Source organism: Oreochromis niloticus, linkage group LG3 (genome assembly GCF_001858045.2).
Source record: "Oreochromis niloticus isolate F11D_XX linkage group LG3, O_niloticus_UMD_NMBU, whole genome shotgun sequence".
Taxonomy (NCBI): Eukaryota; Metazoa; Chordata; class Actinopteri; order Cichliformes; family Cichlidae; genus Oreochromis; species Oreochromis niloticus.
Window position 1 is genome coordinate 28,553,652 of NC_031967.2, and position 23,991 is coordinate 28,577,642.

The 23,991-nt window shown below is 41.9% G+C and overlaps 1 protein-coding gene and 1 pseudogene across 1 annotated transcript; both read right to left on the bottom strand.

The window, feature by feature from the left end:
* Nucleotides 1–832: 832 nt before the first annotated feature.
* Nucleotides 833–12,163, bottom strand: LOC102078565 (uncharacterized). Its single transcript, XM_019354037.2, has 20 exons — nt 12,132–12,163; nt 11,967–12,052; nt 11,765–11,800; nt 11,309–11,575; nt 10,552–10,827; nt 10,195–10,461; nt 9,833–10,105; nt 9,476–9,751; nt 7,083–7,361; nt 6,709–6,984; nt 6,108–6,494; nt 5,706–5,990; nt 3,863–4,105; nt 3,286–3,393; nt 3,148–3,163; nt 2,965–3,062; nt 2,777–2,821; nt 2,612–2,671; nt 2,329–2,391; nt 833–2,104 (listed from the first exon to the last, which is right to left on the bottom strand). Exons 2-20 carry the CDS (start codon nt 12,001–12,003, stop codon nt 2,097–2,099), a joined length of 3,300 nt encoding a protein of 1,099 aa, XP_019209582.1. The 5' UTR covers nt 12,004–12,052; nt 12,132–12,163; the 3' UTR covers nt 833–2,096.
* Nucleotides 12,164–16,995: 4,832 nt separating this feature from the next.
* On the bottom strand, nt 16,996–20,958 carry LOC112845407 (uncharacterized; annotated as a pseudogene).
* Between the last annotated feature and the right edge of the window lie 3,033 nt (nt 20,959–23,991).

The following is a 23,991-nucleotide window of genomic DNA, read 5'->3' on the forward strand; positions in this document are numbered from 1 at the left end:
CCTTCGGGAACCCTCACGTTAACTTTCATCGAATGGAAAAATGTTAGTGTTCATCCTCCAGTTTCACTGTTTATATTATGTAAACATAGCTGTCGTGCTAGCCACCACATAGCACATCATTATATACCAGCTAGCCCAACTTCAGTAACCCTACAAACACCACTGCTGTTTAGTTTTCTGTCTTCATTTATGTTAAAAGTGACAGCAGAGCTGTAGGTTTTAGATTTTGCTGTGGCAGTTAAGCCAAGAGAAGCATTGCCAGGAATTATTCAAACTCAATGTAAAAGCACAAGATGGTGATGTGGTAAAACTTGACACAGAAGGCAACACTCACTCACCTGACCATGTGCACAGCTTTATATCAGCTGTGTAAAAAGACACAGATCTGATTCAGGTCATTAAGTCCCCAAAACAACTAACATTAAGATATAATCTCAATTGTGACACAAATAATTAAAACCATCCAACAGTTTCCACAGGAAAACAAATTAAAAAGAAACTTAAAACAATCGAGAAAATACTTCAGGGGCAGAAGCTTGCAAAGAACAATAACCTCTACTGAAATATATTTCCTGTTAAAGTGACAGTTTGAAGGGCTGACTCTCAAGGCTCTCTCTAAACCTCCTGTCCTGCTTTGTAATCTAAGGAATCAAACACAAAGCATAAGTCACCAAGACTGGAAAAAAAATGGTTGGAAATACAGAAATGTTTAAAATGTTACTGTGATAGAGTGAGTAGTGCAAGAAATGTAGCTTCCTACAACAACATTTAAGTAATTTAATATTTATTATTTTAGTACAAAAGCAATTAAACAAAATGAGAAAAATGGGACACAGAAAAACTACTTAATACACTTTATAATTATATACAATATATTCATATTAAAACACTTCTACAAAATTCAAACTTCCCAATGTTTATATGTTTCTTATATATTTACACACAGAATTACTCATCATGATACTCATGAGCATGTTTATACTGGTGATCATGAGACATGGTCACCAGTACAATTACGATACTTAGGAGCTTAGTATTGTTAGAGTTGGAAGTGTCTTGGTAATTTCCCTTTAGTTTGATATTAAACTCTGAATCATACTGTGAACATTTACACAATTATGCAAAAGCTGGCAAGAAAACAAACAACTGATAAGAAAAGTAACATGAGGTACAACCAAACGATCAACATTTATTAATTGATCATTTATAAATAAATAGTCGTGCAGTCTTGCAAACCTTCCCTATCAATCTCACTGCTGTCCTTATGTCACAAATCACCCCTGACACTAATCTCCACCCTTGCTGCACTCTCTTCTTCACCTCTCGTGCACTGTCCACTTCACCACATCTGTGACTCTTATCTTTGGCCTTCCTCGCTCTCTTTGGAGCTCTCAGTTAAACTTATCCACCTTCACTTCCTCTACTCCTTGTGCAGCTTCACTGTTAAACTGTCTCCTATTCATACACATGTGTTCTGTCTTGCTTCTACTGAATGTCATTCCTCTTCTCTGCATGCGTCCTCCTCTCCAGCCTCTCTTCCACCTGCTCCCTACTCTCACTACACATCACAATGTTGTTTGCAAACACCATAATCCACAGAGACTCCTGCATGACCTCATCTGTCATCTTGTCCATCACCCCTGCAAACAAGAAGGGGCTCAGAGCTGATTCCTGATGTAATCTCACCCCCAGCTTGAACTGTTAAGTTACAACCACACACCTCACTGCTGTCTCACTGTCCTCATACATGTCCTGCACCACCTTCACATACTTCTCTGCTACTCCTGACATCCTCATGCAGTACCCCACACTCTTGGCACCATATCCTTTTTCTAGATCCACAAAGACACAGTGAAGCTCCCTCTGACCTTCCTTATACTTCTTTCTCAGCATGAAACCATATGCTGCCATATCACTGACTGTCACCTCTCTTCTTAACCTAGCTTTAACAACTTTTGCCCACAGGATCATTAATATACAGCAGCTGTAAAAATGTTGATGTTTAAAAGTTTAAGAATTAATGTTTTTTTATGTTTTAGTTTGTTTTTTCATGTTGCTGTCGACCTTCTCTTGTTTTGTTGATGCTGTGCCTCTCTTTAGGGACCTTCAAAAGTAAATAAATAAAATGAAATAAATGAAAACAGAATAAAGTAAAACTAACTAAAGAACAGGTTTAATGATACTAAAGACGTGTTTTTAAAAGGGCTACAGATGATTTTCATTATTAGGACATTTAATTAAAGCTCTCTTGAAGTTAACACACATGTAGCCCAACACATATATGTGATGCATATTTTGTCCCTGAAACAAAATATTTAATATTTGTACCTGTAGCTGAGTTTGGATCTACATTATGGTAGTCAGAGGTTTCCTCTGGATCATCACGCTTTCCTGTAACATTAACACAGAAAACATATGTGGGTATTATGTCTCTGAGGGGGCTTTGAAATTTAAACAGTACAGTACACAAATGATATTTTATTTATTGAAACCTATATGTTACATATATTTACAGGTATGATATTCAGAAGTGCACATACTTTTGGCTGCATGATGTATTTACATTTATAATTCAAAATCTGTTTTGTATTTTCATATTTTTTGTACTCACTCCTCTGTCCAGCACTTCTGAGCTGAAGAGAGATATTTCTGTAGTCGTCTGTCCGTCCACCTAAAATGAGGACAATTGTACTATTTAAAATTTTTATTTTGTCAGTAAAAATACGATTTTGATCTACTCGTTATTTAAAAAACAAAGAAATATCTTATACTGTACCAGTGTTTTCAGAAGGTCTACATGACTCATAGACATTCATGTCACCTTTGGGTCAGTAAGAAACACAAGACAATGATAAAATAATCACTCTGTGTGCAGTAAACTTGCAGCTATATTATAACTGTGAACATGAGTATAGAAATGTTCAGCTGTAAATGCTCTTATTTTGTAACAGGTGTGTGGCTGACCGTGAAGAAGAGAGGAATATATTTGCTGCTGATTTTCATCCTGGCTCATAGTTTGAACTGTAGCAGCAGTCTGACTGGTTTCCTGAGACTGGGCTGGTCTGAGGTTTTAAACAGGTTCAAGTTACAATGAATGTGTTACATAGTGTTTGTTCACTGAAGACAAGAAAAGAGTGTTTTACCAACCTGATACAAAGTGTACCTATGGAGAAGACAGTAGTAATAATATTAAATGGGTGAGTATTACAAATAAAACATAACTGTCCATACCATGGCAGTGTCTGGCAGGTAATATATGAAATAAATAAAAATAAATAAATTCACCCTTTGGTTTTTTGTGCCAACAACAGAGCAGCAGGAACAGCAGGAGAATCAGTGAGATACCACTAACCAGCCCCATGATTAGAGAGACAGAAAGTGAAGATCTGGATGCTGTAATAATATAGAATACAAATTAGCTTCATCTGTCATGATATAGCCCATTCAATTGAATATATTATGGGCAAAGGACACTTTGAACCTGACAGGCATTTTCTGGGTTGTCTGTAAATGTTTTGTTAAATCAGAAAGTCATCTCTTAAAACTGTGGAGATGGAAAATATTGTAAATGGTTACACAGTAACGACTGGGATGTTAAACAATCAACACTCTATAAAAGTGGCTAAAAAGACAAACTATAAAATACAGTTTTAGTTCAAAATAAGGGTTTGCATACTTTACGTGGGCAGGATCATTTTAACCTTTTTTTAACCTTTTAATCTTCTTCATTTTCATACTTAGATTTTGTAGACTGTCACTACTGGCCGGCTGGTTTTATTTGATGAGCCTTTTGTTTAAATCTTTTGAAACAGAGACAGCAGGGTATTTCTTTTCTGTCTACAACTGTATCGTTCACACTTACCTTTTACTGACATCCAACTTTCTGGTGACTCATGTCCTGAATATTCACACTTGTAGAAGCCTTCATCAAACTTTGACACTGCAGGGATATTTAGCTTTTCTCGGTCATCATTTTGAATTAGTTTCCCATTTTTGTAGAATGCAACAGTGGAATTTAAGTTTCCTGTCCTCAACTTGCAGCCAAGAGCAACAGAGTCCCCCTCATTGACTGGATGGACAGGGCTCACCAGGATCACACCAGTATCTGTAAAAGCCATTAAAATATGAGAGAACTTGCCAACATACAGTCTACTGTTTCCATCCTTGTTTGGTAAATGAAGACAGTGGCACCAACAGCTCTTTATGTTTTATTAGTATTATTTTTCCTCACACTTTTAACCACAGCATGATCATTTAAGTTAAAGCTGGATTTGTGATGCATTTCTGGCTACATCCTCTCATAATTATGAATACTGTTATGACACAAAGCTATTACCACACCTATAATCATGGGCTCACATTTCTGCTTCATCCTCTGCAGTGTTGGATTTATTTGCAAATAAATAAATAAATAACTCAGAAATGAGCACAATGTGTGCAATGGCTGTACTGTGAATTTAAATCTTGTTGGTTCCACTTAATGGAAAACTAAACTCTTGGTATCATCATAGTTATGTGGAAAATATATTTCTAAAATGTAGATATTGAACCATATAATGAAACATGTCAAACATTGTATAAATACATGTTCTATTCTGCTGTATACACATTGTAATAAGATGACTTGCAGCAAGGATAGATTGTTTTTTCCTAATGCAATATAAACTAATGTGGTACATACAGTATTCTGTTGATTGTTTGCACTTCTATGTTGCAGATTAGTCAGTGTTTCAAGGTTACTATGCCATTCAGAAATACAGGCTACAGGTCTAACATGCAAAGAAGAGGCCATGTGGGAACATCATTCAGTGTCTTGTTTTGGCCAAAACTCATTTGAATGAAACCGAGATAAAGCAGAAAATTGTTTTCTTGTTCAGATTAATACAAATTTGAAATTCTTTTTAAAATACATAAATGCCACATCCACTGGACTAAAGAAAAGGACCATCCACGTTGTTACTAGGACTCAGTTCTAAAGTTTGGATCTCTGATGGTTTAAGGTGCTTTAGTGAATATGGAATATGAGTTGCTTGGTTCATCTGAAAAGGCACCATCAATGTTGAAAAGTATACAGAGATTTTAGAGCAAAATATGCTCTCATCCAGATGACTTTTTTCATGAAAGTCTTTGCATATTTGAAGAGTACAGAAGCTGAACTGGGCTGCCTGGAGTCTCAGTCTTTCACCATTTGAAAACAATTTGTGTATCACGAAATGAAAAACATGACAAAGAAGACCCAGGATTGTTGAGCAGATATAATCCTCTATCAGGAAACTATGGGATAATATTGCTCTCCCAAAGGTCCAGCAGCTGGTTTCTACAGTCCCCACATGTTTATAGACTGTTGTTAAAAGAAGTGGAGATGCTACACAGTGGTAAACGTGGCCCTGTCCCTTTTTTGTGATGTGTTGCTGCCACCACATTCAAAATGACTTATTTCTTGCAATTATACACTTTTTCATTATAACCCTCTCAGGCTCAAATTAAGTTTTTGTTGCACAACCAAGTCCTGCAGTGGTACTTCTGAGTAAAAAAAACTCAAAATATGTATGTGGGGTAATCAGGTTGTTAGTGTTTTAACTGTTGCAAATCGGCAACGCCTGCCTCGAGAGGGTTAAAAGCTTAAACATAGATACTGTTTTCTTTATTTATTTATATTTTACACAGTGTCCAAATTTCTTAAAATTAGGAATGTAAAGACCTACAATGTGCAGTGATGTTGATTCCATTGCTGAACTGTCCTGATTCAGACTCACACCAGTACACAGGATCTTGGTACCAGTAGTACCGGAGAAGATATATGTTGCATGTGGATTCGGTCATTATCCCCCAGTTTCCACATTCCAGGAGTTTTCTCAGGTAGCCGTGCTGAGTAAATATCATCACTCTCCACTGAGAAGAGTTTCCAGAACAATTCAGAGTTACTGAATCAAAGATGAAGTGCTGCACACTGTTAGGGCTGACTGTGAGAGAGGCTGCTGAATTTAAATCTGTAGAAAAACAAGAACTGTCATTTTTTTCTTGATAGATTAATAGATTGAAGTCTGTGAATGCAAAAATAACACTTATTTTTTTCTTCTTTTTGAATTAGGAGCAAAAATACTGACCTGCAGACCAGACAAACTTTGGTTGACTGTGATCAGTGTGATACTCTGGGTCTCCTCTTCCAGCTCTGCACACATATCCTGCTGTGTGTGTCTGTCCATGAATGATGTAGGAGTCCTGTGCAGTCCCACTGATGCTTCCAGGTAATAATTCATACTTGTAGACATGATTAATTCTATTATAATGAATCCAGTCTCTGTCATCGTCAAAGTGGCCAAAGTCGTAGGAGTCATAGTCATAGGGGTGATTCATGCCTGATTCCCATCTAACAGCTTTATACCAGTAGAAGCTCCATCCTGCAGACGGATGTTCAACCTCACACTTCAGAGTTACTGAGGCTCCAGGACTCAGCCATGATGGAGACACAGTGAGGACAGGACGGGGTTTATCTGTTCAACAAAGATTTTCTCTCAATGTTTCGTCTCTTAACTCTGAATTCAATGTCACTAAAATGCTGACTCACAAATATTTATTCTTTGTTCTGTTGGGAAATTATATTTTCAGAGTGAGATCAGATCAGAATAAGATCCTTAACGACAGATTGTCTTTCACCTGTTAACAAATGCAAGCGTACAATTCACATTACATTTACAATCCACTCACCATAAACTATCTTTAGTTGAAAGGATGCACTCCACATTGTTGAATTCTGTTGTGCACTTCTCATCCTGCCCTTACACCAGTAGTGCCCATGGTGTGATGTAGAAACAGAGTTAATCTTGTATTCATTTTGGTTTGGAGGTTGATGTGAGCTGCTTGTTGCCCACTCATAATCCCACTCAGTGTCTTCTCCTGGGATCTCACATTTCAAAGTGATTGTCTCTCCGCTGTATACCTCAGGCCAGTTTGGATGCAGAGTCACAGCAGGCCTGTTTCTAACTGTTAAACAGATAATAAAAAACAAACAAAAATAACTGATTAAATGACTTTTTAACATCTTCCATCAATTAAAAAATTAAACATTTACCATGACTCACCAGTTTGTTTAATACTGATCACATCACTGTAGTCTGTGTAGTAAACTGGGTTGCCTCGTCCTCCTCTGCACCAATAGTCTCCTTCCTGTGATACACCGATTTGTCCATCAGAGTGGAGAACAACTTCTGCCATCGTCAGTGGTTCTGAGGTTTTCTTGCCTCTGTACCAGTAGTAACTCCAACCAGGAGTAGATGGTGTCACAGAGCAGGTCAGGGTGACTGTATCACCTTCTGGAAAGACTCTACTGTCAGCACTGATGCTGGACTTTGGTCTGTTTCCTGTTTAATTTAGGAAAAAAATGTATAATAAAATTACAGTAAATCGATTACTGCTCCTTTGCTTTAGAGACAATTACAGTTTTACAAATAATTTTTAAATGAAAAGGATACATAGTGTATCTTATGTAGTCTGCAGTAAGTATGACTGCATCACATATGAAATATTAACATTTGTAGTTATATATCTGATCAAACTCAGTTCATGCTTGCACTCATCTGGTGGTGACAAATGTACTGTTATGAAAAAATTAGGACACCACATTGAATATTCAGTTCTTAATTAGGAATGTTGACATATTGATGTCTAATTTTGTTATTATTTATTTTGGGAAAATAAAGACATTTAACAGCAGGTGAATAAACAAAAAAATATATATATCGTTAGATGTCATTGTGCTCACTGTCACTTCAGCGGTCGGGAGCACACCAAACTAAATGTCTAAGGGTTTAAGTAAGTAACACTACCTTACAAACGTAGAGTCACAATGTTCTAGTCACATACACCTGATATGATACATGTATGTGTCATTGTAGCCATTTTAAGTATGATTAAATATGAGGGTGCCCCAATGTATTGCTCTGAAGAATTGTTTTTAAGAATTACATGTTGCAGATAATTCCAAAAAGTCCTTTTTAATTGTGTGGTTATATTACTTTAATCTCCCAATATTGTTCAAATTTATATTGAATTAAATTTATATTAAATTAAATTGCAGTTAATTCTCACTTTGTTTGTACTTCTTCATCAGCACTCTCAAAGCAAATATCACATCTGCACTGCTCTTTCTAGGCATGACTCCATCCTGCTTGCTCACTGATCATCACTGTTCTTCTTAACTTGGCTTCAACAACTGTTTCCTGTATTTTCATGTTATGGCTCATCAGTCTCATCACTGTTACTGCAGATCTACACATCACCCTTGATCTTGAAAATCTGCACCAGTACAGTTCTCCATTCCTCAGACTTATGATAAACAATGTGATTAAAAGGTCCACTGCCCTCTCTTCTAGACATCTCCATACCTCCACTGATGTATCATCAGGACCAGTCGCCTTTGTACTCTTCATCCGCTTTGTTGCTGCCCTCTCTTCAGCCTTACTAATCATCTGCACTTCCTGATTCACTAACTTGTAAGCCTCTGTCCCCTGCTGTCATTTTCTACCTTCTAGAGTTCCTCAAAGTATTCCTGCAGCCTTTTCCATCTTCTCAGACATTACAACTACTATAAACTTTATCCCAATTAATTTATAGTTTTTTCATTCTACTTGTACTACTACTGGACACAGTATCTCATTTTTGTATTAATGGTCTAAGCCGGTAACAGAGGTGTGGTTGAATGTCTCAATGGTCCGTGCTCGGATCTCTCTCCTGCAAAACTGTAACAGACTTAGTTGCAAATTGAGCGTCCAACTATTTCTTTTTGGAGTCACTTACTGTTCCAGCCCTTTCCTTTGTTGCCCTCTCCCAGCTTTTTTGAAATGTGTCACTGTTATCAAATTGAAAACGAGCCAGTATGTTTTTAAAATGGTCCTCAATCCTCTATTTAAATATCTATTCCACTTTTTTTTCATTCCATTTGGTTTACATTTGCATTTTGCACAGCATCTCAACATTTCTAGGTTGTAGATTTGCATATTCTGTCTAACTTTGTTGGGTTGCATTTCAGTGTTGCAGTGAATATTTGTATGTTCTGTATCAATTCAGATTTAACTTGTCATTTGAGGATACCTTATGAGGAAACACTATCACTTAAGAAAGTTAGTAGTTGATAAAAATTTAATCCTTACCTGCAAACATGTGCATCTGAATACTTTTTTTTTTGCTTACATTTTCTACATGATACTACAACCATTATTTTTAACTAAGTGTTTTATACTTGATGGAGTGCTTAATTTAGAAATGGTCATTTATAAAGAATGAGGAAAACATGCTATGACCTTATTGATGAAGAACACAATTTTATCCGTTTATAAATTACAATGTATAGTATTCCATACGGTTTTATGAATAATCAATGATGCACCAACAAATCACTAATGCCTCACACTATGTAGTTATTATACAATGTTACCCTTGTGTTTTATATAGACATAACAAAACTAAAGTTTCTTACCAGAGACTGTCAGTGTGATGACATCACTCCACTCTGTCACAGAGAACAGCTCCTGTTTGTTTTTACCCATACACCTGTAGCTTCCACTGCTGATCACAGATGCATTAAGATTTAGGTATGCATTATTTTCCAGAACTGTGCTTGAGTCGGGTTTGCTCCACTCATACTCCCACTCAGTGCTTCCACCTAAAGAAATCTGACATCTAACAGTGATCTTCTCGCCACTGAATATCAGAGGCCAGCTGGGCTCCAGGGACACAACTGCTTTGTTGGAAACTGTTTGCAAAAACAAAAATGTGATTGGTTCAGTTTTAAATATTTCTGCATGTTAATCCAAATTAAAACTCTTAAACTCACCTCTTTTTTCAATAGTGATTGGATCACTGTCCTCTGTGAAGAAAACGGGGTTTCCTCTCCCTCCCTTGCAGTAGTAGATACCTCCCTGTGTGACAGTGATCATTTGATCTGGTTCTTTGTTTCTAATCACCTGAATTTCTGTAAAGACTGAGGCACGTCTGAACCAGAAGTATTTCCACTCATTGTAGCTCCCCACAGAGCAGCTGAGTGTTGCATTGCCTCCAGCTGGTATTGTTCTCCTATCAGCAGTAATTGTGGGTCTGGGTTTGTTTGCTGTTTGTTAGAGTAAAATAAAGATGTTTTTCTATACTTGGTCAGATGAAAAAGAGTAGATAAAATAACTCAAAGATGATTTTACTTACAGACTTTTAGTGTAAAAGCATCACTCCAAGCTGTTGAGAAGAACACGTCTCTTCTACCCTTACACCAATATTGCCCGTTGTAGGAAAATGAAGCCCTGCTGATGTTGTATTCACTGTGTGTGGGAGGTGTTTTTGAGCTTGTTGTTCTCCATTCATACTGCCACTCAGTGTTTTCTCCTCCTTGGATCTCACATTTGATGGTGATCATCTCACCGCTGAATATCTGAGTCCAGTTCTGTTGCAGAGTCACAAAGGCCCTGTTGGACACTTTTCATACCAAACATGAATTAATACAGAAAAGTTTGGTCATCATAAATGTTTGTTCTTTTATTTCTTACAAAAAGTTATTAAACTCACATGTTTTCTGAATGTGATACACTTTGCTGAGGTTTGTGAAGAAACCTGGGTTTCCTCTTCTTCCTCTGCACTGATAGATGCCTTCGTCTGAGACACGAATAAAGTTTTGCAGTTTTGAAGTGTTCGTATTATTTGCTACTTCATGAGAATCTGGGATTTGTCTGAACCAATCATACGTCCAACCAGCAGAGCCCTGAACAGAGCAGGTCAGTGTCACCGAGCCCCCCACTGGAATAGTTGTCTTGTCTGCTGTTATAGTCGCCGTGGGTCCGAGTGCTGTTTGATTTAGAATATGTTGTTTTTGTTATTCATGCATTTTTTTTCTGGGAAAAACTCAACGTTAACAATTTCTCATAATATGTAGAATAAAAGGCTGTGAAGTTATTCATCAAGGCAGCATCTCATGTGATCAATTCTTCTCACTTCTCTCATACATCATACTATATATAACATACACTTCACTGTATGTAATGCGCTAAAGTTCATACTGCTTCCTAATTTGGTGTCATCTTCACCAGTTGTCACAATGCTCAGCTAAAAGCATCATCTTACTTTATATATTTACTTCCTGCTACATTTTCAGCCTTAAAAGGTCGACTCTGAGTTTGTAACTTAGCAGGAAATTTCTGCTTATTGTTACTCTCCACGTCCTGCTGTGCAGAGATCATTATATTAACAAGAATAAAAGAAAAATACAAAACAGAAACTTTGGAAAAACATAAATTGAAACTCTAATAAATATGATACACTAGCTTACCTGATATGGACAGAGTCAGGTTATTACTCTGTTTTGTAAAAGTTGTTGAGCCATTGCGGCGACCAATACATTGATAATTCCCACTCAGCTCTGCTGTCAGGTAAAGTGAGTAGGAGCTACTTTTACTGAAGTGGATCATTTCTTGATCATTCCAGTTGAATTTGTAAAGCCAGTCAGTGGCATTTCCCTCTCTCATGTCACAGATGAAGGTTACAGACTCTCCAGCAAATAAATGGGACACGTTTGGTTTAAGACTCAGCTCAGCATCTAAAATTCAATGAATACATAGAAAAAGTTCAGATCAGGTTTTGCTTTCATGAAGAGGACGATTTCTCACTTTACAGGCAATTATTAATGTATTTACAACGGAAAATAATGTGTAAAAATGAAGAAAAAAAATGTTATTTACACATCAATCCATAGAAAAATAAAAAAGGAAGAAAGCTGTTCAGTTACCTTGAGCGTCTCCACAGCAGAGGGTAATATTCAGCACTGTAAGAAAGATTCACATCATTCAATCATCAGTGGTCACATGTCGCAAATAAAAGCCTTTTTAATGAATAGAATTTTACCATTAGCAGCAATAGTTGGACAAACATTTAGCACTCAATATAGTTCAGTCTTTATCAGTCAAATAAAGGAAGTTACTTATACTCACGGAATAAGGACAGCACACTGAGCACAGTGAGCCCCATCCTCACACTGAGTGCTGAAAGTCTGTCACTGCTACTGACAACAGAAACACTGAAACAGAAGTGAGAAACAGAGAATGTGAGAAAATAGTAACATTTCATCTGATTATGGGGTAGTGGCTTTCTGCAACCTTGTTTTCTGTGTTCAGCCCTTCACTGCTACTTCTCTTTTAGCCCTACATGAGGACACTGATGACAGATCTTATTTTTAACTGCTGACACTTCCTGTTTTACTGTGGACAGTATGCAGACCTGACATTATATATGATCCCTGCTTCTGAAACTAGATTGTAACTGCTCAGATGATTATGTTTGGGAAAGTGATTTGTCGTAGTGTTTTAAGATTATAAGAGTGTCACCAACGGTTTAATTTAAAAACAAATTCAAAGAAAAAAAAAATGGCACAATTTATCATTGTCTGTCTTATGTTTTTCACTACTTAAAATCTGGGGTTCAAACGGAAGGTAGCAAATAAATTCAAGCCTGAATGTAGATTTTCTCTGGGGCAGATTGTTAGAACAATAATGCTTTTTAAAAAAAACCCGAAAAAGAAGGAGCCTCAGCTAACGTCTTATGTAGTGGCTTCCTGATGAGATGATGTGGGTGGCAGGTTGCTGCAGGTGCGTTCAGCCAGAGGCAGGAACCTGTAGTGGGTCCCACCCATAGACAGACACACATGCACAGAAGAGAGAGAGATAGGGAGAAAAACTAAACTTGGAGCAGGAAGTTTAGGAGAACTAGGGGGCCATGATATTGACAGTTAGCATGTGGTCGATGAAGTCAACTTCTTTTTCACACCTTCCAATGTGATGCTAGATCAGGGTTTTGACATCATGTCAGACACTGAGCTTTATACATATGCAAACAAACTTCTTTATATATTTATAAAGCATTCAGGAAAGGTGTGCAATTAAACATGCCATACAGTTAAAGATCAACAGGGTTTATAAAAGTATTACAGCATCTGACACTCCTGTGGTTTTGAATAAAACGTCCGCTGTTGTGTTTTTTTATATATAAATGAGGAAGTGTCAAGTGAAACGTTAGAAAATAGTTACTTCATGCAAGACAGAGGAATAAAGGTCTTTGCATTAAAAGACTACAACTAAGATACTGAAATATATGAGTTGTTTCACGTACTGGGAAATCAGAATGACAAATGGAACAACATAGTCATCCATTGCGTGGCAGGTTTGTCAGAGAAACTCATCCCAAGTCCGTTCACGCGCACATGCCCTCACATGAATGCGCAGGGGGATAGGGGAGGGGTGAGGGGATGCGGGTGGGGGGGCAAAAAAAGTATAGGTATAATACTACTCACATCATAGCTGACTAATTCAAAATCTCACAAATCGCATCATCAATAAAACAGACTTAACCATCAGGTTTTTGCATCTCCAAACACACACACACACATATACCCGCTTCAATTCAATTCAATTCAATTTTATTTATATAGCGCCAAATCACAACAAAAGTCGCCTCAAGGCGCTTTATATTGTACAGTAGATAGCACAATAATAAATACAGAGAAAAACCCAACAATCATATGACCCACTATGAGCAAGCACTTCGGCGACAGTGGGAAGGAAAAACTCCCTTTTAACAGGAAGAAACCTCCGGCAGAACCAGGCTCAGGGAGGGGCGGGGCCATCTGCTGCGACCGGTTGGGGTGAAAGAAGGAAAACAGGATGAAAGACATGCTGTGGAAGAGAGACAGAGATTAATAACAGATATGATTCGATGCAGAGAGGTCTATTAACACATAGTGAGTGAGAAAGGTGACTGGAAGGGAAAAACTCAATGCATCATGGGAATCCCCGGCAGCCTACGTCTATTGCAGCATAACTAAGGGAGGATTCAGGGTCACCTGGTCCAGCCCTAACTATATGCTTTAGCAAAAAGGAAAGTTTTAAGCCTAATCTTGAAAGTAGAGATAGTGTCTGTCTCCTGAATCCAAACTGGAAGTTGGTTCCACAGAAGAGGGGCCTGAAAACTGAAGGCTCTGCCTCCCATTCTACTTTTAAATACTCTAGGAACAACAAGTAGGCCTGCAGTGCGAGAGCGAAGTGCTCTAATAGGGTGATATGGTACTACAAGGTCATTAAGATAAGATGGGGCCTGATTATTTAAGACCTTGTATGTGAGGAGCAGGATTTTGAATTCAATTCTGGATTTAACAGGAAGCCAATGAAGGGAAGCCAAAACAGGAGAAATATGCTCTCTCTTTCTAGTCCCTGTCAGTACTCTTGCTGCAGCATTTTGGATTAGCTGAAGGCTTTTCAGCGAGTTTTTAGGACTTCCTGATAATAAAGAATTACAGTAGTCCAGCCTGGAAGTAATAAATGCATGAACTAGTTTTTCAGCATCACTCTGAGACAGGATATTTCTAATTTTAGAGATGTTGCGCAAATGGAAGAAAGCAGTCTTACATATTTGTTTAATATGTGCGTTGAAGGACATGTCCTGGTCAAAAATGACTCCAAGGTTTCTCACAGTGTTACTGGAGGCCAAGGTAATGCCATCCAGAGTAAGAATCTGCTTAGATACCATATTTCTAAGATTTTCAGGGCCGAGTACAATAACCTCAGTTTTATCTGAATTAAGAAGCAGAAAGTTAGCGGCCATCCAGGTCTTTATGTCTTTAAGACATTCCTGCAGTTTAACTAATTGGTGTGTGTTACCTGGCTTCATGGATAGATAGAGCTGCGTGTCATCTGCATAGCAGTGAAAATTTATGCTATGTCTTCTAATGATGTTGCCTAGGGGAAGCATGTATAATGTAAACAGAATTGGTCCTAGCACTGAACCCTGTGGAACACCATAATTGACCTTAGTGTCTGAAGAGGACTCTCCATTTACATGTACAAATTGGAGTCTATTAGATAGATATGATACAAACCACTGCAGTGCAGTACCTGTAATACCTACAGCATGTTCTAATCGCTCTAATAGGATATTATGGTCAACAGTATCGAATGCAGCACTGAGGTCTAGCAGGACAAGCACAGAGATGAGTCCACTGTCAGAGGCCATAAGAAGATCATTTGTAACCTTCACTAAAGCTGTTTCTGTGCTGTGATGAGCTCTAAAACCTGACTGAAACTCTTCAAATAAGCCATTCCTCTGCAGATGATCAGTTAGCTGTTTGACAACTACTCTTTCAAGGATTTTTGATATGAAAGGAAGGTTGGAGATTGGCCTATAATTAGCTAAGACAGCTGGGTCTAGAGATGGCTTTTTAAGTAAAGGTTTAACTACAGCCACCTTGAAGGCCTGTGGTACATAGCCGATTATTAGAGATAGGTTGATCATATTTAAGATTGAAGCATTAATTAATGGCAGGACTTCTTTGAGCAGTTTTGTAGGAATGGGGTCTAAAAGACACGTTGATGGTTTGGAGGAATTAATTATTGAAGTTAACTCAGAAAGATCAATTGGAGAAAAAGACTAACTTAACATTGATGGTACTAAGAGTAGCTGTAGATAATATTACATCTGTGGGATGATTATTGGTAATTTTTTCTCTAATGATAAAAATTTTATTTGTGAAGAAGTTCATGAAGTCATTACTAGTTAACGTTAAAGGGATTGTTGGCTCAGTAGAGCTCTGACTTTTTGTCAGCCTGGCTACAGTGCTGAAGAGAAACCTGGGGTTGTTCTTATTTTCTTCAATCAGTGACGAATAGTAAGATGTTCTGGCTTTGTGGAGGGCTTTCTTATAAAGCAGCAAACTATTTCTCCAGGCTAAATGATGATCCTCTAAATTTGTGACACGCCATTTCCTCTCCAGCTTACGAGTCATCTGCTTTAGGCTACGTGTTTGAGAATTATACCACGGAGTCAGGGACTTTGGATTTGAGGCCTTAGTTTTCACAGGAGCTACAGTATCCAGAGTCGTACGTAGTGAGGAGGTAAAATTATTAACAAGATAATCGACCTCTGTTGGAGTAGCGTTCAGATAGCTGCTCTGCTCTATGTTGGTACAGGGCATTGAAGATGATAACAGTGGGTGGATTATATTCTTAAACTTAGTTACAGCACTTTCAGAAAGACATCTACTTTGATAAAGTCTACTCTCCACTGCTGTGTAATCAATTATTGTAAATGTGAATGTTATCACGAAATGATCAGACAGCAGAGGGTTTTCAGGAAACACTGTTAAATGTTCAGTTTCTATGCCATATGTTAAAACAAGATCTAGAGTGTGATTAAAGTGGTGGGTGGGTTCTTTTACATTTTGAGAGAAGCCAATTGAGTCTAATAACAGATTAAATGCGATGTTGAGGCTGTCATTTTTAGCATCTACATGGATGTTAAAATCACCCACAATAATTATTTTATCTGAGCTGAGCACTAAATCAGATAAAAAGTCTGAGAAATCAGAGAGAAACTCTGTGTAAGGCCCAGGTGGACGATAGATGATAACAAGTAAGACTGGTTTCTGAGTTTTACAGCTGGGGTGGACAAGGCTAAGCATCAGGCTTTCAAACGAATTAAAAGTCTGTCTTGGTCTTTCGTTAATTAATAGGCTGGTGTGAAAAATTGCTGCCACACCGCCCCTCGGCCTGTGCTTCGAGATTTCTGGTAGTTAGAATGACTCGGGGGTGTTGATTCATTTAAACTAACATACTCATCCGGCTGCAACCAGGTTTCTGTAAGGCAGAGTAAATCGATTTGTTGATCAATTATTAAGTCATGTACTAACAGAGACTTGGAGGAGAGAGACCTAATATTTAATAATCCACATTTCACTGTTTTACTCTTTGGTTCAGATGTGGATACTGTATTGTTCTTTCTTTGTGATTTTTTATGTTTAAGTTGTTTATTGCTGGTTTTTGGTTTGTTTTTTGTCTTTTTGGGAGCTGACACAGTCTCAATGGAGATGGGTTTTTGGGGGGGTAGCAGGAGGAGAGAAGCTGCAGAGAGGCGTGTAAGACTGCAACTCTGCTTCCTGGTCCCAACTCTGGATAGTCATATTTTGGGGGGTTTAATAAATTTGTCCATATTTCTAGAAATGAGAGCTGCTCCATCCAAAGTGGGATGGATGCCGTCTCTCCTAACAAGACCAGGTTTCCTCCAGAAGGTTTGCCAATTATCTATGAAGCCCACATCGTTTCTGGGACACCACTCAGACAGCCAGCAATTTAAGGAGAACATGCGGCTAAACATGTCACTCCTGGTCTGATTGGGGAGGGGACCAGAGAAAACTACAGAGTCCGACATTGTTTTGGCAAAGTTACACACCGATTCAATATTGATTTTAGTGACCTCCGATTGGCGTAACCGGGTGTCATTACTGCCGACGTGAATTATGATCTTACTGTATTTACGTTTACCCTTAGCCAGCAGTTTTAAATTTCCTTCAATGTCGCCTGCTCTGGCCCCTGGAAGACAATTGACTATGGTTGCCGGTGTCTCTAGCTTCACATGTCTGAGAACAGAATCACCAATTACCAGAGTTTGACCCCCGGCGGGTGTGTCGCCGAGTGGGGAAAAACGGTTAGACACATGAACAGGTTGGTGGTGTACCTGGGGCTTCAGTTTAAGACTATGCTTCCTCCTCACCGTCACCCAGCCGCCCTCTTTCCCCAGCTGCTTGGGTCTGCCGGGGAACAGCTAGCGGGGCCTATGCTATCTTCGGCTGCACCAGCTACAGGGGCCTGGCAAGCTACGGGTGAATGAAGGGTGCGAAGCCGAGTCTCCAATTCAGTAATCCTGGCCTCCAGAGCTGCAAATATGCTACATTTATTACAGGTATCATTACTGCTAAAGGAGGCCGAGGAGTAACTAAACATCTGACACAATGAGCAGGAAAGTGCAGGAGGGACAGGTGAAGTAGCCATGGTGCTAACGAGTCGGCTACGAGCTAAGCTAAGCTAGCGAAACAGTAAAGAGACAGTGAGTGAATACTTTGGCTATAAATTAGGTAGTGAGTACACAGAAAGGGTGATGAAGCACGTTAAGATTATACTATGAAAAAGGGATGTATCAAAAGATTTAAATTAAATTGCTAAGCAGAAAAGCTACTCAGAAACACCACTGTGTTTGAGCAGGAACAGGAAGTGATACTCTACCACAAAGCGAGCGAACACCAAGTGACAGCGCCACCAAGAGTCAGATCCCAAACAGCTTAAGTCCCATTTGGGGTCGCATATCTTAACTCCCACCCTTTGGGGACACCACTTTCTGTATGGTTTAGAAGCAAGCCGGCAACTGAGTTTTACTCCTCCAAAACCACAGAAATAAAAAATCACTTGAGATTTTCATTTTAAGCAACATTTGTCCAGACAGTATTTTTACCTTCCCATTGGGGACTGGGAATTTTTAATGTCCCCTTTGGGGTCTTCAGCGATACACAGATAAAAAAACTATTTTATGCCACTTTTGGGGACCTTACTTCCATTTGGGGTCTTCAGCAACACACACATACACAAACTATTTTATGTCAGTTTTGGGGACCTTACTGTCATGTGTAGGTTGTGTGCAGGCAGGAATGGTAGTAGGAGGACCCAAAGTGCAGACACTCGGAGGCAAAACGTGAACTCAAATACAGCTTTAATACTAAACTCAAAAAGTAACAAATCAAGGAATACAAAATAAACTTACACTGGCAAACGGACAGAACACACAGCAAGATGAGGGTAGATCACGACACGGACACAAAGAAACACAGGGCTTAAATACACAGAGGGAGCAATCAGGGAATGAGTAACAGGAGGGAAACACAGCTGGGGCAAATCAGGCCTAACGAAACAGGGGAAGCAAAACCAGATACATTAACATAAGACACAGGCTGTGTCCGAATTCAGGGGAAGGATGCTCATAAGGACACTACCTACCTACGTCACAAGGTAGTGTCCTTAGACGGACGGGTAGTCAGGAAGTGAGAAGGCTTGGACAGCCCCCTTTTTTTCTCCATTTCTCCAACTTTATTGAACAAACAATGAGTATCCAACATAACAGATGGGCTGTGGACAGCCTCCTAGCCTTCAACTCCGCCCTTACTTGCGTGTTTTTCCGGACGCTAGCGCCACAGCGTGAAAACTTTAAAATGGACCCAGAAATGTCGCTCCGTTGTTTGGACAATTTTATTTCTCAAGGAGCTAGAAAAACCTTATTGTCGCCGCCCGCACGTTTTGTACCTTAGGCTCATCAGAGACAATCATATCCAGGTAAAATCATTTCCTTTAATCTACACGCATTTAAGAATTACGTAGCTAATTACACGGATAATTGAAATATCGCCGGCGTTGTGCCAAAAAAGTGTTCGCCTGCCAAAACTGATTTCCAATGTTTCCGAGTGTAATATGTGAAATATCTTCATGTATGTTGGTAAATAGACTTCGGTGAACATGGTTTACTAAGGGGTTTTATATATACAATAATTACCTGTTGTTCAAGTATCTTTATAACTCTGGTTATAATGTAGGTACAATTGATATATTTGTTGCGCTGTCTGCTGTCCTCTTGGCCAGATTACTCTTAAAAAATAAATTTCTAATGTCAATAAGATTTTTTTTTTTAACTGGATGAATAAAGGATATATAAAAGTCACTGCCAAAAACTGATTGCAGCTTCTACCTTGTTACAGGAATGTTGCTGGTGGCAGGTGACTTGATATCATTAATGAGGGACGCATTTGACATGTTTCACATATTATAGACCAACAAGTTATTCATAGCAGGTTAAATACGAGCAATCAGTTTAGGGCAAAAAACGGAAATCAGTTTTTGGCAGATGATCATTTTTTGCCACAACATCAGTCATTCTCACACATGTACTGTATCATATAAAATATATAAACTAAATATCTTTGAAACGTATAGAATCTAATTGTCACGGCGAGTGAGATGAGCTGCGTAGAGATAATGAAGTAGGATCCAAATGCAGGCGCTTTGTAAAGGTGAGAAGGTGGTTTATTGAAATACACGGCACAGGGAAAACATGGCAAACGGAGACTAAACTATACTGGAAACAGCTAAACTACGGAGGAGGAACCTGAACACGAATAACAGCGAGCAGAAAACAGATGACGGTTGGCAGCAGGGAAACACACGGATGAGACATGGTGGATACACAGACGGACCAGCAACTACAATGACTAAAGACGTGACTTAAATACACAGAGAAACACAGGGAGATTGCACACAGGTGGTGGACACAGCTGGGAGTAATTAATGAGACGAGACAAGAGGTAAAACTGAACACACTCACATGAGACGCAGACTTTCACAATAAAACAGGAAACAAGAACACTACACCAAGACGCAGACCTGACACTGAGAGACAGACAGAGAATGACACATGGAACCTGAACTCACACAAAACATGAGAACACAAATCCTAAATACAAATAAACAGAAACATGGAACTCTAATAACAATAATCATCAGCACCATCACCAAAACACCAAGATAACTGAAACACAGTACCAGAGAAACATAAAGAATAATCCATGATGCAAAAAGTAAACCAAAACATAATAAACTCGAAATACTGGGTCCAATGGACCCAGAACCGTAACAGTACCCCCCCTCTAAGGGCTGGCTCCCGACAGCCCTAAACAAAAAGCACAAAGCACCAGGCCAGGGCGGGCGGAGGGGGTCCAGGACGGAGGGACAGAAAACAAACAAAAAACAAGGAGCACAAGAGTCCAAAAACACAGGAAAGCACATCAAAAACAAAACGAAACCAGAGCACAACAAGAGTCCACGAACAGTTCAGGGGGTCGACCCGGAGGTCGGCCACACAGGAGCCAAAACAGGTCAGGGGGCCGGCCATGCACACGGCAACGGGCAGACAATTCAGGGGGCCGACCGTGCACACAGCAACGGCGGCGACGGACAAACAGTTCAGGAGGCCTACCACTCGGAAGGCAGTGGCGGCCACTGAGCAGATCCGGAGGTCGGCTGCAATGCCAGCAGCGGCGACGATCTCCCTCCGGAGGCCGGCCATAACGCCCAACTAGAGGCCTAGAAAGCGGCCAGCAGAGGCGAGGCGGAACAGGACGAGCTGGATCCCATGACAGTGCGGCAACCGCAGGGCCAGACGTGGACATGGACGGGCCAGACGTGGACGTGGACGGGCCGGACGTGGACGTGGACGGGCCGGACGTGTCAGGGCCAGTCAAAGGCGAAGCTGAAGCTGGACCAGGCGAGGACGAAGACACGGAGGCTGGGCGAGGCATGGACGAGTCTGACGAGGCTGGACCAGACGAAGGCGGAGCAGAAGCCGGACCAGACGAAGGCGGAGCAGAAGCCGGACCAGGCGTGGATGAAGACGCAGAAGCCGGACCAGGCGTGGATGAAGACACGGGAGGTCGACCCGGAGGTCGGCCACACAGGAGCCAAAACAGGTCAGGGGGCCGGCCATGCACACGGCAACGGGCAGACAACTCAGGGGGCCGACTGTGCACACAGCAACGGCGGCGACGGGCAAACAGTTCAGGAGGCCTACCACTCGGAAGGCAGTGGCGGCCACTGAGCAGATCCGGAGGTCGGCTGCAATGCCAGCAGCGGCGACGATCTCCTTCCGGAGGCCGGCCATAACGCCCAACTAGAGGCCTAGAAAGCGGCCAGCAGAGGCGAGGCGGAACAGGACGAGCTGGGTCCCATGACAGTGCGGCAACCGCAGGGCCAGACGTGGACGTGGACGGGCCGGACGTGGACGTGGACGTGGACGGGCCGGACGTGTCAGGGCCAGTCAAAGGCGAAGCTGAAGCTGGACCAGGCGAGGACGAAGACACGGAGGCTGGGCGAGGCGTGGACGAGTCTGACGAGGCTGGACCAGACGAAGGCGGAGCAGAAGCCGGACCAGACGAAGGCGGAGCAGAAGCCGGACCAGACAAAGGCGGAGCAGAAGCCGGATCAGGCGTGGACGAAGACACGGAAGCCAGACCAGGCGTGGACGAGTCTGACGAGGCTGGACCAGACGAAGGCGGAGCAGAAGCCGGACCAGGCGTGGATGAAGACGCAGAAGCCGGACCAGGCGTGGATGAAGACACGGAGGCCGGACCAGGTGTGGATGAAGGCACGGAGGCCGGACCAGGCGTGGATGAAGACACGGAGGCGGGACCAGGCGTGGATGAAGACACGGAGGCGGGACCTGACGGCAGCGGGACGGCTGCGGGACCTGACGGCAGCGGGACCTGACGGCAGTGGGACGGCTGCGGGACCTGACGGCGGTGATAATGATGCTGCAGGAGATGATGCTGCAGGAGATGATGCTGCAGGCACGGGGGATAGTTCAGCAGGTGACGGCTGAACCGACTTCCCCGGACCGTCAGCTGACATGAGGATGTGCTGGCTGGGTCCTCCAGGGCCCCCAGCAGACGAGGCGTGGTGCTGGGTGGGCTCCTCGGACCCACCAGCAGATGTGGCATGAGGCTGGACGGGCGACTCGGGCCCTCCAGCAGACGTGGCATGAGGCTGGACGGGCGACTCGGGCCCTCCAGCAGACGTGGCATGAGGCTGGACGGGCGACTCGGGCCCTCCAGCAGACGACACTTGAAGGTGGCTGGGTTCTCCCGAACCCCCAGCTGACGACACTTGAGGCTGGACGGGCGACTCGGGCCCTCCAGCTGACGACACTTGAGGCTGGACGGGCGACTCGGGCCCTCCAGCTGACTTGACTTAAGGCTGGACGGGCTCCTCGGAACCTCCAGCAGACGTGGCTTGAGGCTGGCTGGGTTCTCCCGAACCCCCAGCTAACGTGGCTTGAGACTGGACGGGCTCCTCAGGCCCTCCAGTGGAAACAGACACTGAAGCAGTAGGTACGCAGACCTCTGTCAGTGTGGACACTTGCTGGGACTGAACAGCACAGTGGCTGGACTCAGGCAACAACAGTGGGATGCAGTCCTCAGAGGGCTGAAAGTGTTCCCCAATACACTCAGCAGAGGACGGAGGCGGACGGGTGAACTCACTTGGACTCACAGGGGGTGCTGAGAGCCGAGAATGTTCTGGTGAGTTCCCCGATGAAACTGCTGGCGCTGGCGTCTTGACCTCTAGGGGTCCAGAGTCAGCTGGTGAGCGACACCCAGCCTCTGGGGAGGCCCTAGAGGGAGTAAACGTCTCTGAGGTGGCCAGCTTAAGAGAACCAGCAGATGTAATGATGAAGTGTGTTCCCTGCTTAGAATGAGACAGTGAGGATGGTGGCTGAATGGTTGAGTGAGCTGACTGAACTGAGGGCAGCGTGGCTGCTGACTGAACTGAGGGCAGCGTGGCTGCTGACTGAACTGAGGGCAGCGTTACAGGCCTGACATTTGACTGGGATGGAAGTGAGGACGGGATAATGGAGCGGACACGGTCATAAACTTGGAACGAGGATTCAGAACAGGCAGTCTTAGAAGCTACGAGCATGGGTGAGACGGGGAAATCATGGTTATCCTCAGTAGAAACACAAAAAATTGCCCCAGAAACCACAGTCACAGAAGCAACAGAATCAACAAAAGTGTCCCTTTCACTCACCACAGCCGGCTGATCTGACATTCTGAATTCCGGCTGTGGGGTGCCGCGCCAACGGCGTGAACGTCGCTTCCTCCGTGGAGACGGCTCCGACGGGCCGGGTAACTCCTCATCCGGCGGTACGGACGGCACGTCCTCCGTTGAAGCGAGCGGGCGAGCAGTGACGGCGGGGGGGTGAAGGTGTAGTTCGTGGAGAATGAAGTTTTGAACGAGCGGGTGGAGTGAGTCCAATAGCCAGGGATAATCAGAGATAAGCTGTTGTAGCTTGTCTTCCACAGCATAGAGAAATGCTTCTCCCTCATGCTTTAGCCACAGGTTGATTAACTTGGAAGCTGAGTCCGTTATGAGCTCTCGAAGCTCCGTGGGTGGGGTGAATGCCGCTGGATCCATATCTGGCTGGTCCGTACTGTCACGGCGAGTGAGATGAGCTGCGTAGAGATAATGAAGTAGGATCCAAATGCAGGCGCTTTGTAAAGGTGAGAAGGTGGTTTATTGAAATACACGGCACAGGGAAAACATGGCAAAC

What these genes read in the sequence shown, in the direction of transcription:
- LOC102078565 (XM_019354037.2), bottom strand. Translation starts at nt 12,003, where the DNA reads ATGGGGCTCACTGTGCTCAGTGTGCTGTCCTTATTCC. An exon ending in CAGTGTGCTGTCCTTATTCC is followed by an intron (nt 11,801 to 11,966) that starts GTGAGTATAAGT and finishes TCTTTCTTACAG; the next exon opens with TGCTGAATATTACCCTCTGC. An exon ending in GATCAGTATTAAACAAACTG is followed by an intron (nt 6,985 to 7,082) that starts GTGAGTCATGGT and finishes TCTGTTTAACAG; the next exon opens with TTAGAAACAGGCCTGCTGTG.